This window comes from Mesocricetus auratus, unplaced genomic scaffold (assembly GCF_017639785.1).
Source record: "Mesocricetus auratus isolate SY011 unplaced genomic scaffold, BCM_Maur_2.0 Super-Scaffold_100011, whole genome shotgun sequence".
Taxonomy (NCBI): Eukaryota; Metazoa; Chordata; class Mammalia; order Rodentia; family Cricetidae; genus Mesocricetus; species Mesocricetus auratus.
This window is the reverse complement of record NW_024429195.1, coordinates 23071555-23087664: the sequence shown is the minus strand read 5'-3', so window position 1 is coordinate 23087664 and position 16110 is coordinate 23071555. Positions and strand designations below refer to the sequence as shown.

Sequence of the window (16110 nt, the reverse complement as noted above, 5' to 3'; positions counted from 1 at the left end):
CTGTTTCCTTGGAGTCATTCACTACCTCTGGCTCTAAACAATCTTCCCACCCCCTCTTTGCTTCCTTCTGCTCTGCAGAGGCCCCTGAGCTCTGAGGAAAGGATTGATGAAACCATCCTTTTAAGGCCACGTTCTCCAAAGCCTCTTGTTTTGTTTTGTTTTTCAAGATGGGGTTTCTCTGTGTAGACCTAGCTGTCCTGGAACTTGCTCTGTAGACCAGGCTAGCCTAGAACTCAGAGATCTGTCTGCCTCTGGCCCCCAGCCCCACCCCGGGTCCTGGGACTAAAGGCATGTGTCACCACCACCACCTGGCTCAGAGCCTCCTACTCCTTGTACATTGTCCAGTTGTGGGTCTCTGTTACTTCTCGTCTACTGCAAGAAGAAGCCTTCTGATGAGGGCTAAGCAAAACACTGATCTGAGTCCCAGACTGGTTTCTTTACGTTTTCCTCTCTGGTATCACTTGAATGCGAGTCAGACTTTTGCTTCCTGCTGCTCAAAATGTGCTAGCCTGCTTCACAGGGCTCTTGCTGTGTGAGGCACTAATGTCTCTCTAGTGCCTCCTTGTGCCATCACCTAGCCAAACAACAACTTAACAGCTTCCTTCCCACCAGAAGCCCATTTTTGAGTTCTAGCTTCACCGGTACATTTCCACAGTACTGTACCATGATTGCTTGCCACACTGTTTTCTCCATGAAGCACTTAGCGCAGTTAGTATCGGAAGTGTGCCCTGACTGATTACATAACATGTATTTGTCATTAGCGGTGTGTGTTATATATGAAAAAATGGATTTGAAGTTTGCTATAAATGATCATTTGAATTATAAAAACTTGAAAATATTACTCAGAGCCAGGCATGGCAAATGCATGCCTGTCATACCAGTGCTGGAGAGACTGAAAGGGGAAAGAGCCCAAATGTGGAGCAGAAGCATCCTGTGTGCACAGCACGACTATCAAACAAAACAAACTGAAATAGAGCCTTTATAGTTTCTTACTTCCTAGAAGGAAACTTATATGTTGTTGAATTTATAACTTGAGGTCACTCTATAAGTATTACAGCCCTTATGTTCATGTCTTCTCTCACTCACCCCCAACTTTACAAAGTACTTTTTAGTATTACATATTGTTCTCATTAGTGAATACAAACTCTAAATTCACTTTTGTCATGTTACAGATGGCCTCCTTAGCAGTATCCAACTGGCCCAAGCCCATGCCATTGATTCCATGCCTGTCTTGGTCCACAGCATCTGGGGTCTTCACTACGGTAATTGAATTGCAGTTGAAACTTGATAATATGTACTTATCAGGTTACCTTGGTGGTCCCCAGAATCATTCCTAGTTTTAGTGACTGCTGGAGGAATAACAACACACATGCACGCTCCCCATTTTATACACAGAGAGAGAGAGAGAGAGCAAGAGGGTATGACAGAAAATGAACAAAAGGAAAAGGCGCATGAAACAAACCTGGTCCTTCCAAGGGTCCTTGCTCACCCGAATCTAATGGTTTATGCTTAATTCCTTCAGCAGTCACTTGTAGCAAATGGCAAAGTGCTGCTCATCACTGAGCCTATCAGTTAAGAGTCTGGAGTCAGTGCTTAGATACCCTCAGCCTTGAGTGGACCACAGTTGAGATAGAATTTCAGTGTTAAGCAGAGCACAGACTTGTATAAACAGCATGACTACAGTGACCCACTTCTTATCATTTAGGGAAAGTTGCATCATTGTAAAAGCTGCTTAGTGATCAAATTCCAAGACTCCACTCAAGAATATAAACAGGCCTTTCAAAGGATAGATAATCTCAACCCAATTGTATTAACTGTCTGATATAGTAATTAATAAAAATAAAAGTACTGTGCAAGCTATGTCATGATTTGGTCTTACTTTATTTCAGGGTGTCTTGAGTAAATCAATTAATTGGCGGGAACTGGAAAAGCAGTATTATACACAGACAGTTTATGAAGAAGAAATTATTCATATGCTTGAATACTGTGGGGTAAGTTTTTTGTTTGTTTGTTTTTTCCATGTGAATAATCTGTGTCACGCTGACAAAAACTAACCAGCATACTCACTAAACAGCCTATTATATTATTTAATGTTTCTGGGGGTTTTGCTTCTTCCTTTTTTCTGTGTGTGTGTGTGTGTGTGTATCTGTGTGTCCCCATATACAAAGCACTACAAAATATTTCCGTTCATCTTTTCTTACTCTCTGTATTGTTTTGGAGGCTGTCCTGGAACTCACTCTATAGACCAGGCTGACCTCGAACTCACAGAAATCCACCTGCCTCTGCCTCCCCAGTGCTGGGATTAAAGGTTTTCTTACTCTTTTACTCTTTACTGATACAAAATTGTCTACTATATAGATGAATGTACCATGACTTATAATTAATCCCTATTAGTAGATACATGTGTTCTTTTTACTTTTAACAAACATAATGATAACTTCATATATACATTATTGAACAATTGTCATTTTCTAGAAATATTATTTGCTGGGTCAGAGGGCCTATCATTTGCAGTGTGGCTAGATTTTCATATTAGTTGTATCAGTCTAGACTACAGAAGAAAGATATATTTTGCCATTAATTCACAAATTCAGTATGTGAACAAACATGAGGAATTTTTAACTGTTATGAGGTAAGCTTACCAGAGAATACATCTTATTCCTTCTTCTCCTCCTCTTCTTCATGTATGTATTTTATATATGAATGCTCTGTCTGAAAATACTGCATGCCAAAAGAGAATATCAGATCCCTTTACAGGTGGTTGTGAGTCACCATGTGGTTGCTGGGAACTGAACTCAGGAGCTCTGGAGAAGCAGCCAGTGCCTCTAACCTCTGAGCCATCTCTCCAGTCCTGCACGTGAATATTCTTTTTTTTCTAACTTAATTATTTTTTATTTATTCTTCTTTCATATATTGCCTCCTGATTGCAGTTTCCCCTGCCTCCTCTCAGACCCTCTCCCCACTCTGCCTCTCTCCCAGATCCACTCCTCCTCAGTTTCAGAATAGAAAGTCTTTATCTCCAGCCAGTGACTGTATGGGTAATAATGCAGCCCCATCCTCATATTTCTTTGTCTTTTATGCATATAAAAATACATCCTGGTTATAAACTTCAATTAGCAAGAAGCACAACTACAGAAGCCAAAAAGCAAGGTTAGTAGTACATTTAGGACTTTGCTGAGTCCTAGAAGTGTGGACTAGGTCTTTGATACATTAGGTCTTATTCCCATTTTGGCAGTTGTTTGGACATGTGTGCTGGGTTTTAAGGTCAAAATGGTCTCTCTGGCCAGGCAGTGGTGGCACATCTTTGTAAGAGACAGGCATATCTTTGTAAGTTCAAGGCCAGCCTGGTCTACAGAGTGAATTCCAGGACTCCAAAGCTACAGAGGTCTCCCTGCATTTGCCTCCCAAGTGCTGGTACTAAAGGTGTGCACCACCCCCCAGCTCTATTATAGATTTAAATTTGATTTCAGTGTAGCTCTTTTTTTTTTTTTTCCGAGACAGGGTTTCTCTGTATTGTTTTGGAGGCTGTCCTGGAACTAGCTCTGTAGATCAGGCTGGCCTTGAACTCACAGAGATCCGCCTGCCTCTGCCTCCCGAGTGCTGGGATTAAAGGCGTGCGCCACCAACGCCCGGCTTCAGTCTAGCTCTTAATAAAGGTGATTTGAGCCGGACATGGTGGTGTACATCTTTAATCCCTGCATTCAGGAGGCAAAGATAGCCAGATCTTCTATTTGAAGCTAGCCTGGTCCAAATGGCAAACTTTAGGCCAGCAAAGGATATATAGTGAGGCCTTGTCTCCAAAAATAAAGTAAAATAAAAAAGGATTTGATGAGCCACTTCTCATATAAGTTGCAAGTCAATTTTGCCAAGGATGTCATCTGTTCTTTTTATTTTTCTCTTAATATACAAATATACTAAAGGTTATTTTAAGTTATGTTGTATTTATAAGTTAATAAAATTTTAATCTACTTCTACAACTTTCATACACAATATTCTTAATTGTTTTCTACTCCCTCAAAAAGGATTTCAGGTAGCTATTTCTTGTGCTTAAATGTATATTATAATACAGGTATGCCCATAAAACTTTCACAAAGTCTGGAGTTAAAGCAGATTATATTTTGAAATTTTTAGCCGTAAAATTTGATGCAGGTAACTATAACGATATTCGATGCTATATATGGAAAACAATATATTTATTTACCAGAGAGAGAGAGAGAGAGAGAGAGAGAGAGAGAGAGAGAGAGAGAGAGAGAGAGAGAGAGAGAGAGAGAGAGAGAGAGAGAGTCGCACAGACCAGGAGTTAGAAGCGTGCCTGGCTTCCAGGAGAAAAAAGGGGGCTCCTTTTCCTTTCACTTCCTTTTATCTCTACCTGTGCTAATTAACTTGTCCCCGCCCTAATGGGAGGATAGCTTTGTGGGGTTCACTCCTACAGGTAACTGACTTTTTTTGAGACAGGTTTCTCTGTGTAACCTGGCAGCTGTCCTGGAACTCACTTTGTAGACCAGGCTGGTCTCAAGTCAGAGATCTACCTGCCTCTGTCTACTCAATGTTGCCGTTGACAACTTTGACTCTTTATTAGAAACATTCAACAATAAGTGCACTGTTTATCTTCATCTTCTTCAAATTTTGGTATCTGTTTTTCCTTTGGCCCTGTAGGAATGACGGTAAATCTACCAACATGAAATTTACCATTTTTTATATGCCCTTATATATATGCTCTACTATATTTTACCTGCTAATACTTCTTACCTTCTGTTTTTAAAATGCTTTATAAACTACTAATATAAAATGTTTTCCTTTTTATCGTATTTCAGACAGATTCTTTCAAAATGGGACATGAGTTCATGAAACACTTCCCTAGCAGTGCAGACAAGCTGACTAACCTGAATCTGGTTTCCAGAACGTTAAATTTAGATATGACAGACCAAGTTGTGTCACCAAATGCTAAGTGTCCTAATTCTGGTAAAACATCTATCAGTGGTACTTCAAAAGGAAACTTGTTGCAAGATCCTGCTAAAATGGAATGCCTAAATCAAACACTCTCAACTAACAAAAGTCATTATGCAAGTTACAATCCTCAGTCATTTCACCTGCTCAGCAGAGAACAAAAAAGAAGCAATCTTCAAAAAGAATCTCTAATATTCATGAAAGGAGTCATGGATGAATGCACTCATGTAGCAAACTTCTCAGGTACTAATTTTCTTAGGAAACTGGGAACAACTGTGTTGTGTAACTGATATATATATATATATACACACACACACACACATATGTGGATGGGTGTTTTGCTTGCATGCATGTCTGTACACCACATACAGTCCTGGTGCCCTTGGAGGCCAGAAGAGGGTATCAGATCCCTGGGAACTGGAGTTATAGATGATTGTGAGCCACCCATCATGTGGGAGCTGGGGATCAAACACAAGTTCTCTGGAGTAGCAGCAGCCAATGCTCTTAACCACTTGAGCCATCCCTCCAGCCCCCTTGTTTATTTTTGTCTTTCTGTGTATATCTTTAGAATATTCATCTTAGGGCTGTAATCCTAGTATTAGAACTCAGGTATAAGCAAAAAGATCAGCAGTCTAGAGTCCTTCTTGACTGCAAAATGAGCTTGAGGCCAGCCTCAACTACATGAGAAGTCTATTATTTTTTTGTTGTTGGTTTTTGGTTTTTCGTGACAGGGTTTCTCTGTATTGTTTTGGAGCCTGTCCTGGAGCTCACTCTGTAGACCAGCCTGGCCTTGAACTCACAGAGATCCGTCTGCCACTGCCTCCCAAGTGCTGGGATTAAAGGCATGCGCCACCAACGCCCAGCGAGAAGTCTATCTTTAAAAAAAAAATAAAACTTCATTTTATTATATGAATATTCTGGAACTATGGTATATTGTTTTCTCTCTCATGCACGCATGTTCATCTATATGTACACACACATGTGGAAGCCAGAAGTCAACACAACTGTCTTCCTCAGTCACTTTCTACCCTAATTTTTTGATGTAAATTCTCTCACCAAACCTGGTGATTACTAATTCTACTAGGCTGGCTTGGTCATCGTCTACTTCCCCAGCTGAGATTATAAGTGAAGCTGTGTGTCCAGCTTTTAGCATGGGTTCTGGGGATCTAAGCTCATGTTTTCATGCTTATGCAGCAAGCACTTTGCTAACTAAGCCATCTCCCCAGGGCCTAAGACAGGACCTAAGTTGTCCAGACTGGTCTTGAATTTGTAATCCTCTCCCTCAGCCTCCCAAGTAGCTAGGATTACAGACTCATGTATGATGCATTTTGTTTGGTGAATTTTTAGAATTTATAAAAAATCAAAGTGCTTTTTAATGCATCAAAATCTTACACTTAGTTCCAGTTGACCCAAGCCTTATTATTGTGGTACAAGCCAAAGAGGATGCCTATATTCCACGAACAGGAGTTCGAAGCCTGCAAGAAATCTGGCCTGGTTGTGAAATCCGCTACCTAGAAGGGGGTCATATCAGTGCTTATCTCTTTAAACAAGGACTCTTCAGGTAAGATGGTTTGTCTAAATAGTTATTTATTTGTTGCTGGTTTGGGGGAACTTTTGCTTTGTTTTGTTGTTTTATTGCACTTGGGAGGCAGAGGCAGGTGAATCTCTGTGAGTTCAAGGCCAGCCTGGTCTACAAAGCTAGTTCCAGGACAGCTAGGGCTGTTACACAGAGAAACCCTATCTCGAAAAACAAAACAAAATTTAAATCTTACATTGAAGGATTTTTCCTAGATTATCCTCTTATATTTTGTCCTCTAGAGTTATCAGAAGCATATTTTATCAGATATTTTTAACCAGAGATAGTTTTAGAAATACAAGAGTTATCTGTCCTTCCCCATATTTGTTAATGACTAATTGCTTCTTTACATTTTCATTTTAGACAAGCCATCTATGATGCCTTTGAACGTTTCCTTCATAAGTATGCTAACTAATTGGATCGATGTATAACATCCTGTTTCCTACTAAAAGAATTCTCCCTATGATGATGTGAAAAACAAGCAGACCGCACTGCTTACCTGATTGCTGCCATATAGTCTGTATGCCAGTGTTGTGGGTCAGTTATCAACTGTAGATACATTTCAGTAATATAAAGCAGTCCTGAAGTATTTGTTACCCTTTTGAAAACCTCGTATACCCAATAAGACATCTATTGTTCCTATTTATAAAAAACGTTTTAATTTTGAATAATTTATTGATTCAGACTTGATAGAAAGCCTATTGGTTTTTAATAGAATTGTTGAAACTGAGATTATAACATCATAAGTACTGTATACTGTTATATTTTTTCTGTTAACTTGATTTTAAAAACCTGTGTTCCTCTTTTTTGTCTATGTAGTGGTTTTATGATATAGTTTTCAACTTCAGTTAATTTACTGCCATAGAAATACCTAAGATTTGTAAATCAGTGTTAGCTTTGAATTATGAAATTATCCTGACTACTGAGCTGTGCCAATATGGTGGTACAAATTTGTAATCCCAGTACTTGAGAAGTGAAGGCAAGAAGAGGGTCAAGAGTCCTGACATTGTCCTTTACATAAGAAAGTTGAGGCCAGCCGGGCGTTGGTGGCGCACGCCTTTAATCCCAGCACTTGGGAGGCAGAGGCAGGTGGATCTCTGTGAGTTCGAGGCCAGCCTGGTCTACAAGAGCTAGTTCCAGGACAGCCTCCAAAGCCACAGAGAAACCCTGTCTCGAAAAAACCAAAAAAAAAAAAAAAAAAAAAAAAGAAAGAAAGAAATTTGAGGCCAGCCTGAGCTACAGGAACCCTGTCTTAAAACATATGCCTGGAATGATAGCTTATGCCTTTAATCCCAGCAGGTAGGAGACAGGGACAGACAGATCTCCATTGAGTTCAAGGCCAGTCTGATCTATATAGTAAGTTGCAGGCCTGCCAAAGCTACATGATAAGACTATCTCAAAAAATAACACAACAGTACAAAACAAAAATCCTTACTGTTTTGTAGTGCTTTTAATAATTAAACTGAATGCTGAAATATACAACTAAAATTTAGATAGAATATGCTTTAAATTTTTATCAAAGATTCCATCAGAAAAAGTGCCAGGGCTGGGACTGTGCTTGCCCACCCTATGAAGGCTCTGAGGCCACTCCGCAGTACTGGCAAACAAAAAGAAAACCTGAACGTGTTTGGGGATGGGAGTCAAACATGTTTCTTCTACTTAAGAGAGGTTTGTTTGAAAAATGGATATGATAGAAGAACTTTGCACTTGATGGTGGATTCTGCCAGGCATTTCTTAAACACCTGGTCCTTCAGTTGCTTGAAGACTGAGTTAGAGCCGGGTGTTGGTGAGGCACTCCTTTAATCCCAGCACTCGGGAGGCAGAGGCAGGCGGATCTCTGTGAGTTCGAGGCCAGCCTGGTCTACAGAGAGAGTTCCAGGACAAACTCCAAAACAGTAAAGAGAAACACTGTCTCAAAAAACAAACAAACAAAAGACTGAGTTAGCAGCTTTGACTTTTTAATTTCAGAACTTAATAGCCACATATGAAATTGTACAGAAATAATTGAGATTTTATAGCCTGCTAACTTTTTAAAATGGGAATTATATGGATAGATATTTTGTGTTGACACTAAATTTCTCTGAGCTAAAATGTTTAGAAGGTAATGTTTAAAATGTGTTTATATTTGGCCAGGCATTGGTAGTGCACGCCTTTAATCCCAGCACTTGGGAGGCAGAGGCAGGCAGAGGCAGGTGGATCTCTGTGAGTTTGAGACCAGCCTGGTCTACAAGAGCTAGTACCAGGACAGCCTCCAAAGCCACAGAGAAACCCTGTCTCAAGAAACAAACAAACAAAAAAATGTGTTTATATTTGAAATCTGCATTGCCGTTAAATTTAAACTAGGTCTTGCTGGTCTAGTGAGGATATGTGGATTGTGACATGCCTTTGGCAGTTTTGTAAAGAAGCTGTGCCATTCTAATGTCTCGGTCACCAAAATCCCTGAGAAGTATCTAAACATTTTCACTGTGAAGTCATTGATGACACAGTAGTAGCTTCTTGGATACTACTTCCACATAACATTACAGTGCAGCTGTTAGAGCTACAGCGATTTTATATATTCAGACTAGAACTTTGCTTTTGACTTCAAGTTCAAAATGATCCTTAAGAATAAATCCTGAGCCGGGTTTTGGTAGCACACACCTTTAATCCCAGCACTTGGGAGGCAGAGGCATGTAGATCTCTGTGAATTTAAGGCCAGCCTGGTCTACAAGAGCAAGTTCCAGGACAAGCACCAAAGCTACACAGAGAAACCCTGTCTCAAAAACAAAACAAAAACAACAACAACAAAACCGAATAAAGCCTGATCTGTGTACACCTTTAATGCCAGTCAGTGCTTTGGATGCAGAGACAGGTGACTATCTGAGTTGGAGGCCAACCTGGTCTACAGAGTGAATTCCAGGACAGCCAGGGCTACACAGAGAACACCAACAACAAAAACAGATTAAATGGATTCTACTATCATACATATACTGATAGAAATACTTTCTTCTTCACATAAGCATTTCTTATTTAAAAATTCCTTGTATGTAGTTTTTTCTACTAGTAAAATAATGAAACTCTGATATTTTAACTAATTCTTAGACTATTTTACAATTTTTATCTTTTAGGAACTGGCTGCAGAACTGGGCATGGTGGCACACACCTTTAATCCCAGCACTGTAGGCAGAGTTCAGTGCCAACCTGGTCTACCAATCGAGTTCCAGGGCAGTCAGGGCTCCAGAGAGAAACCTTATCTGAAAAGAAAAAAAAGAATTGTGTGTCACTGGCAGTACATGCCTGTGATTCTAGCACTTGGGAGGCAGAGGCAGAGGATCAGTCACAAGTTCCAGGATAGTGTGGTCTGCATAGTATATTCCAGATCACCCAGGGCTACCTGCTTTAAATAAATAAATTCATTTTCATCCATCATTCACAAAACTGCCTAAACTGATTAATTCAGAGAGAAAAATGCCTTTTTTTCACATTTCTTTAAACCCACTCTGCAAAATAGTAGCTTAGGTACAAACACATTATTTATATTCTTTGAGAAATTAATATATTATCAAAGAAGTCCTGCCTGCCAATTTCCTGCCACTTTGTGGATTAGCTATATAAAATACTACAGATTCATTCAGACCAGAGTTGCAGGGAACTAGTCCTCACAAGCCAGTTTGACCCAGTTTTATTTGGTGTACATAGTAGGTGTACATTCCCAATTCTGCCAGTGGACTTCTTATGTGTAACTACTACTCTCTACTTTCCATTCAGCTCTAAAGACCCCTGATGTAGTTCTATAGTTAGACTTCATGATTTGCCAGTGTTATAATTAGATCATTTTATCAATGTATTTTTAATGTGGTGCTTTTGCTTATAAATATTAACATTATAACTGAATTTTAAAAATATTTCCAAATTTTATATTTCATAATAAAAATCTATTTTGGAAGTTATTTGTTTTGTATTTTTTAAGAGGTATCATTGCGACTACCAGAAGCACTTGATTCATGTGTCCATTCATTTGATTCATGAGTTAGTTGTATTTGTTTGTCCTTAGATATTTTGTACCCATGTGGTAAGGCAGAAATAAGTAAGGGTACCTTAGTATCTCTTCAGAATCAGGTTTGCTCCATGTGATCCCAGGCGAATAAGCATTCTGACATACCATGTGTTGTTTAACTTGGGTGTGATTATGTTCAAAATAGTAAACGCAATGCAAACAAAACTTCAAGGTGTCAGCCAAAGGATTCCATTACTTAGTCTGGGGAAATAGGATCCTGGACAAAGGTTGCCATAGAAATGTTTGTTTGTTCCTTTGTTTTTTTGTGATTGTTCATATCTGTAATCCCAACCCTGGAGAGGTTGAGGGCAGGAGGAAAGAAAGTTCAAAGCCAGCTGGGCTGATTTCACATCTGTACCATTGGTATGTATCTGCACTTGCAATCATGGGCACACATACACACTATACAAATAAATATAATTGAGCCACATGGTGTGGTGGTTGTCTTTAATCCCAGTGTTCTAGAGGATAAAGCAAGTGCATTTCTGAGTTGGAGGCCAGCCTGGTGTACAGAACAATTTCCATGACATCCATGGCTACACAGCAAAACCCTGTCTCAAAAAAAAGAAAAACAAAAAACAATAATAATAAATGTACATTATCTGTTAACATTATTAAACATATATGCTATAATTAACATATAATACATATTTATATATTATTAGATAATATATATTATTATTATTTCGTCTTAAATTATTTTAAGACAAGTTCACTGTGTAGCCCAGGCTGGCCTTGAATTCAGAGGTCCACCTGCCTCTGCCTCCTGAACATTGGGATTAAAGGTGTGTGCACTATGCTGAACTGAGAGTAGGATTCTTTTTTCGAAGGAGATAATTGACGTAATTTGTTCCCTATCATCAGAATCTTTTGCAAATATTCATGTGTCAAGGCTCTTCCACCAGGACATCTTGCATAAATTTGCTCTGAGGATGTCTGCAGCTAGATACTGCCAAAAGCTAGTGATGATCCAGAGGCAAATGCTTTCATTTTATTTAATTTTACTCAGAGAGATCTGCCTGCCTATGCCTCCTGAGTGTCTGGAGCAAATGCTTCTAGTTGGACCCTTTGGAGGGTGTTTATGGAATTCCACTCCATTGCTCTCCATGCCTGCCCTGTTGCAATAACATAAAGGGATGACAGAACCACATGGTTTCTATTGTGACTCCTCAATACTGTGTAAAGCAGCCACAGAACATACAGAAATGAGTAATATTTTACTTTTGGAACAGAAATTTGAATTTCATGATTTTCATGTATTACAAAATATTCTTTTCACCTTTAGAGTGCTTTCCTAGCATGCTCAAGACCTGGGTTCAATACCCAAACCAGTGGGGTGGAGTGGGGGCTGGGGAACCATGTGGGGTGCACAGGATTAGGCCAGGTCCATAGTGTGCCAATGCCCAGACCAGGTAACCCATGCAGTGCTGACTTGTATCCTGTCTACCACCTTTACACTGCTGTGTGTCATCCATCTCCGTGAAATGGAAGCTGCTATCCAGTAATACAGCTATTCCCCTTCAAGGGCCATTTAATAAAAACAAACCACAGTTGGGCTAGAGTTGTAGTTTAGTGATAGAGTGCTAGCATTTGTGAGGATCTGCGTTTTATCCCCCACTTCAAAATAATAATAATGAAACCCTCTTCCAGAAACAGATGGAAGCAAATGCAGAAATCCACAGCTAACCACTGGGCCAAGCTCCTGGAATCGAAGTGAGGGAGGAGAAATAATAGGAACAAAGGAGTCGAGAACATGATGGGGAAAACCCACAGAATCAGCTGACCCGAGCTAGTGAGAGATCACTGACTCAGGTCTGACAAATGGGGAACCTGCATAAGACCGAATTAGACTCCCTTAATATAGGTGACAGTGGTGTGACTGGGACAATATATGAGGCCACTGGCAGTGGTTCCAAGATCTAACACTAATGCACAAATTGACCTAGTGGAGCCCATTCTATATGGAGAGATACCTTGCCCAACCTAGAAATGGGTGTGGGGGTAGAGAGGTGCCTTGGTCCTGCCTCAGCGAGATGATGGGGCAGACTTAGTAGACTTCCTGCCTGTGGGATACCTTATCCTCTCAGTGGAGCAGATGGGGATAGGGTAGAAAGAGAGGAGGGAGGGGGAACTTGAATTGGAATATAAAAAGTAATAACAAATATATTAAAGGTGAAATATTTGCATAAGAAAAGCCAGAGGCCCTTCCTTTACTTTCCCATCTATGACTTTGTAACTTTTCATCATTTAGAAAATACTAGGTCACAGGGTCATGGCAGATCTTCCTAATATTAGTGCATTTCACTACATACCAAAATTACATTCATGGCTGGAGAGATAGTTCTGCGTTAGAGTTATTTCTATGCAAGTACAAGGACCCAAGCTCTTATGCCAACATCCATGTCAAAAACTGTGTATGGCTGTAAGAATACCTGTAACTCTAAGCACAATGTAGGGAAGAGACAGTTCATTGAAGCTTGATGGCCACCAGACTACCTCTGGGTTCTTCAGTGAGAGACTCTCAAAGGAATAATACAGAATGTGATAAAGACTTGAGGCATCCTCTTTTGGCCTTTACAAGCAAGCAAGCAAGCGCGCGCGCACACACACACACACACACACACACACACACACACACACACACAAATAAAATTAAATAAAAAACCTTTCTGTTCATAAATAATGAGCTTTCAGAATGAAACCAGAAGAAAATATAGTTCACTAATAATATTAAAAAATGAAACCTATGAATAAACTTAATTAAAGAAGTTAAATGCAGCTACAACCCAATATAATTCCTACCAAAATTTCAATGATATCTCACACATTAAAAAACCCACAAAATGCATATGAACTCACAAAACACCCACAGTAGCCAAAGTAACCAAAGGCAGAAAGAACAATACTGTAGACATCATAACCTAACTTCAAGTTATTCTACAGAAACATAGTAACAAAAACAACACATAAATCACTAGAATAGAAGATCCAGAAATCCACACAATAGCCACCTAAGGCTTGATGAAAATGTCAAAAACAAGCATCAAAGAGGCATCAACATGGCTCAGCAGGTAATCATGCTTGCCATGCAAGCCTGACTACCTGAGTTTAACCCTTGATATTCGTATAAAGGTAGAAGGAAAGAGCTGACTCCTCATGTTGTCCCTGGACCTCCACATGTATGCTGTGACACATGCATACCTGCAAGCATCTCTCTCACACATACCCACAATGATCAGTAAAATAGAAAACATTAAATGTAAAAGTGAACTCAACTCTAGACTTCACTCACTTCTCTATAGGCAAATTAATAGTAATTAGATTAGGCCATCAGAGTCGAGAACAGTAGGTAGTCTCAGCACTGACAGATAAGGCAGGAAGCTCCCCAGTTTGAGTCCAGCCTGAGACATACAAGGAGAACCTGTCTCAAGACACTAATACCTGTTCTTTTAGGCTGGAGACTTGGATCAGAAGTCAAGAGCACTTGTTTTTATACAGGACCCAGGTTCAATTTTCATCACCCACATGGTGGCTCACAATCATTCATAATTCCAATTCTAGGGAATCTGATGCCCTCTGTGGGCACCAGGCACACATGTGGTACACATGCATACATGTACACATACATACATGTAGACAAAATACCCACATACAGAAAATAAATCTAAAAGATAAGTGTTCCTTCAGAACTGGAAAAGAGAAAAGTTCTGCTTTTCTGCACTTACTAGTTATTAGGAAATTTTTTTTTTTTTTTTGGTTTTTCGAGACAGGGTTTCTCTGTGGCTTTGGAGGCTGTCCTGGAACTCACTTTGTAGACCAGGCTGGCCTCGAACTCACAGAGATCCGCCTGCCTCTGCCTCCCGAGTGCTGGGATTAAAGGCGTGGGCCACCAACGCCCGGCACTTACTAGTTATTAGAATATTTTAAAAAAATAAATATTAACATCATTTGTGTTATTGTAAGTTTTTAAAAAAGAGAATTCTTACTGGGCGTTGATGGCGCACGCCTTTAATCCCAGCACTCGGGAGGCAGAGGCAGGAGGATCTCTGAGTTTGAGACCAGCCTGGTCTACCAAGAGAGTTCCAGGACAGCCTCCAAAACAATACAGAGAAAGCCTGTCTCGAAGAAAAAAAAAAAAAGAATTCTTCCCATGTGTATGGGTATTTTGCCTGCATGCTTGTGCACCACATTTGTCTGGTTCCCGCAGAGGTCAGAAGGACGCATTAGATCCCTTGGCAGTAGAGTTACAGAGAGGTGTTAACCACCATGAGGGTACTGGAAACTAAACCCAGTTCTTCTGCAAGTGTAATGAATGCTCTCCTGCTGAGCTGTCTCTCCTGTCTCTCAGGTATTATCTTTAAAGGTTTGCTTTTATGGGGGTATGTGCTCATGAGTGAAGATGCCAGTGGAGGCCAGAGCAGAATGTCCAGGTAACTGTGAACCCCCTGATGAGGGTGCGGAGAACCAAGTTCTGGTCTTCTGCGAGAGCAGATGCACTCTTAACAGCCAAGCCTTCTTTCCAGCCCCAAAGATTATTTTTAGAAGAGAAAAGACATGGAATGTGGAAGTGTGAGGACCAGGAGTTCGAGGAAATTTAAGATTACATGAAACCCTGTCTCAAAAAACCTGACAGAAAGAAAGACACCAAGTATGAAAAGAAGAGGCAGATAGAAATTCTTTTTTTTTTTTTTTTTTTTTTTTTTTTTTTGGTGTTTCGAGACAGGGTTTCTCTGTATTGTTTTGGAGCCTGTCCTGGAACTGGCTCAGAAGATCAGGCTTAGTCTCAAACTCACAGAGATCCACCTGCCTCTGCCTTCCAAGTGCTGGGATTAAAGGCGTGCACCACCACCACCGCCCGGCCAGCCTAGAAATTCTTAGCTAAGACACTTTGGCTTTTTTATTTTTATTTTTTCAAGACAGGGTTTCTCTTTGTAGATCAGGCTGGTCTTGAACTCACAGAATAATAAAATACTGTCAGGTTTTTTGAAATTTCTGGCAGGTCCATTTCTGAGTTTCCAGAAAATGGAAATGCCAGAGGCTTAAGAAGGTAACCCAACAAGGCCACCGTATCTCCCATCAGGTCCAATCAGAGGCAAGCATATATCCTGATGTATTTCCTGCCTACGTACCTCCTACCTACATCCAGTCGGGCAAGAGTGCATTGCTTCTTGACAGATTTCCTACCCATATACCTCATGCCTACATGTGAGCAAGCACATCCAGTGCAGATAGAGCAAACAAACACAGAACAAGCAGAAACTTACTGAAAACAGAACTTCTAACCCGTAAGGTACATTTTTCCTGCTTTGGTCTCACATTACCGGAAACCAAACCATAGTCCTCTGTGAGATCAACAAGTGCTCTTAGCCTGCAGTGGTGGCACTGACCTTTAATCCCAGCACTCGGGAGGCAGAGGCAGGTGCATCTTTGTGAGTTCCAGGACAGTCAGGGATGGAACATAGAGAAACTCTATCTTGAAAAACTCAAACAAAACAAAATAACAACAACAAAACAAGTGCTCCTAACTGCTAAGCCTACTCTTTGTTCAGGT

General features: G+C 40.2%; 1 protein-coding gene across 3 annotated transcripts in view; it reads left to right on the top strand.

Annotated features, from left to right (window-relative positions):
* Abhd18 (abhydrolase domain containing 18) overlaps nt 1-7652 on the top strand; it is a 35683-nt gene extending 28031 nt beyond the window's left edge. For all 3 annotated transcript variants that reach the window (XM_040754461.1, XM_040754462.1, XM_040754463.1), the window contains 5 exons: nt 1173-1262; nt 1890-1991; nt 4815-5190; nt 6346-6508; nt 6887-7652. In XM_040754461.1, coding sequence (XP_040610395.1) covers nt 1173-1262; nt 1890-1991; nt 4815-5190; nt 6346-6508; nt 6887-6938 — 783 coding nt within the window. In that variant the 3' untranslated portion in view covers nt 6939-7652. The remainder of the gene's footprint in view (nt 1-1172; nt 1263-1889; nt 1992-4814; nt 5191-6345; nt 6509-6886) is intronic.
* Nucleotides 7653-16110: the final 8458 nt, after the last annotated feature.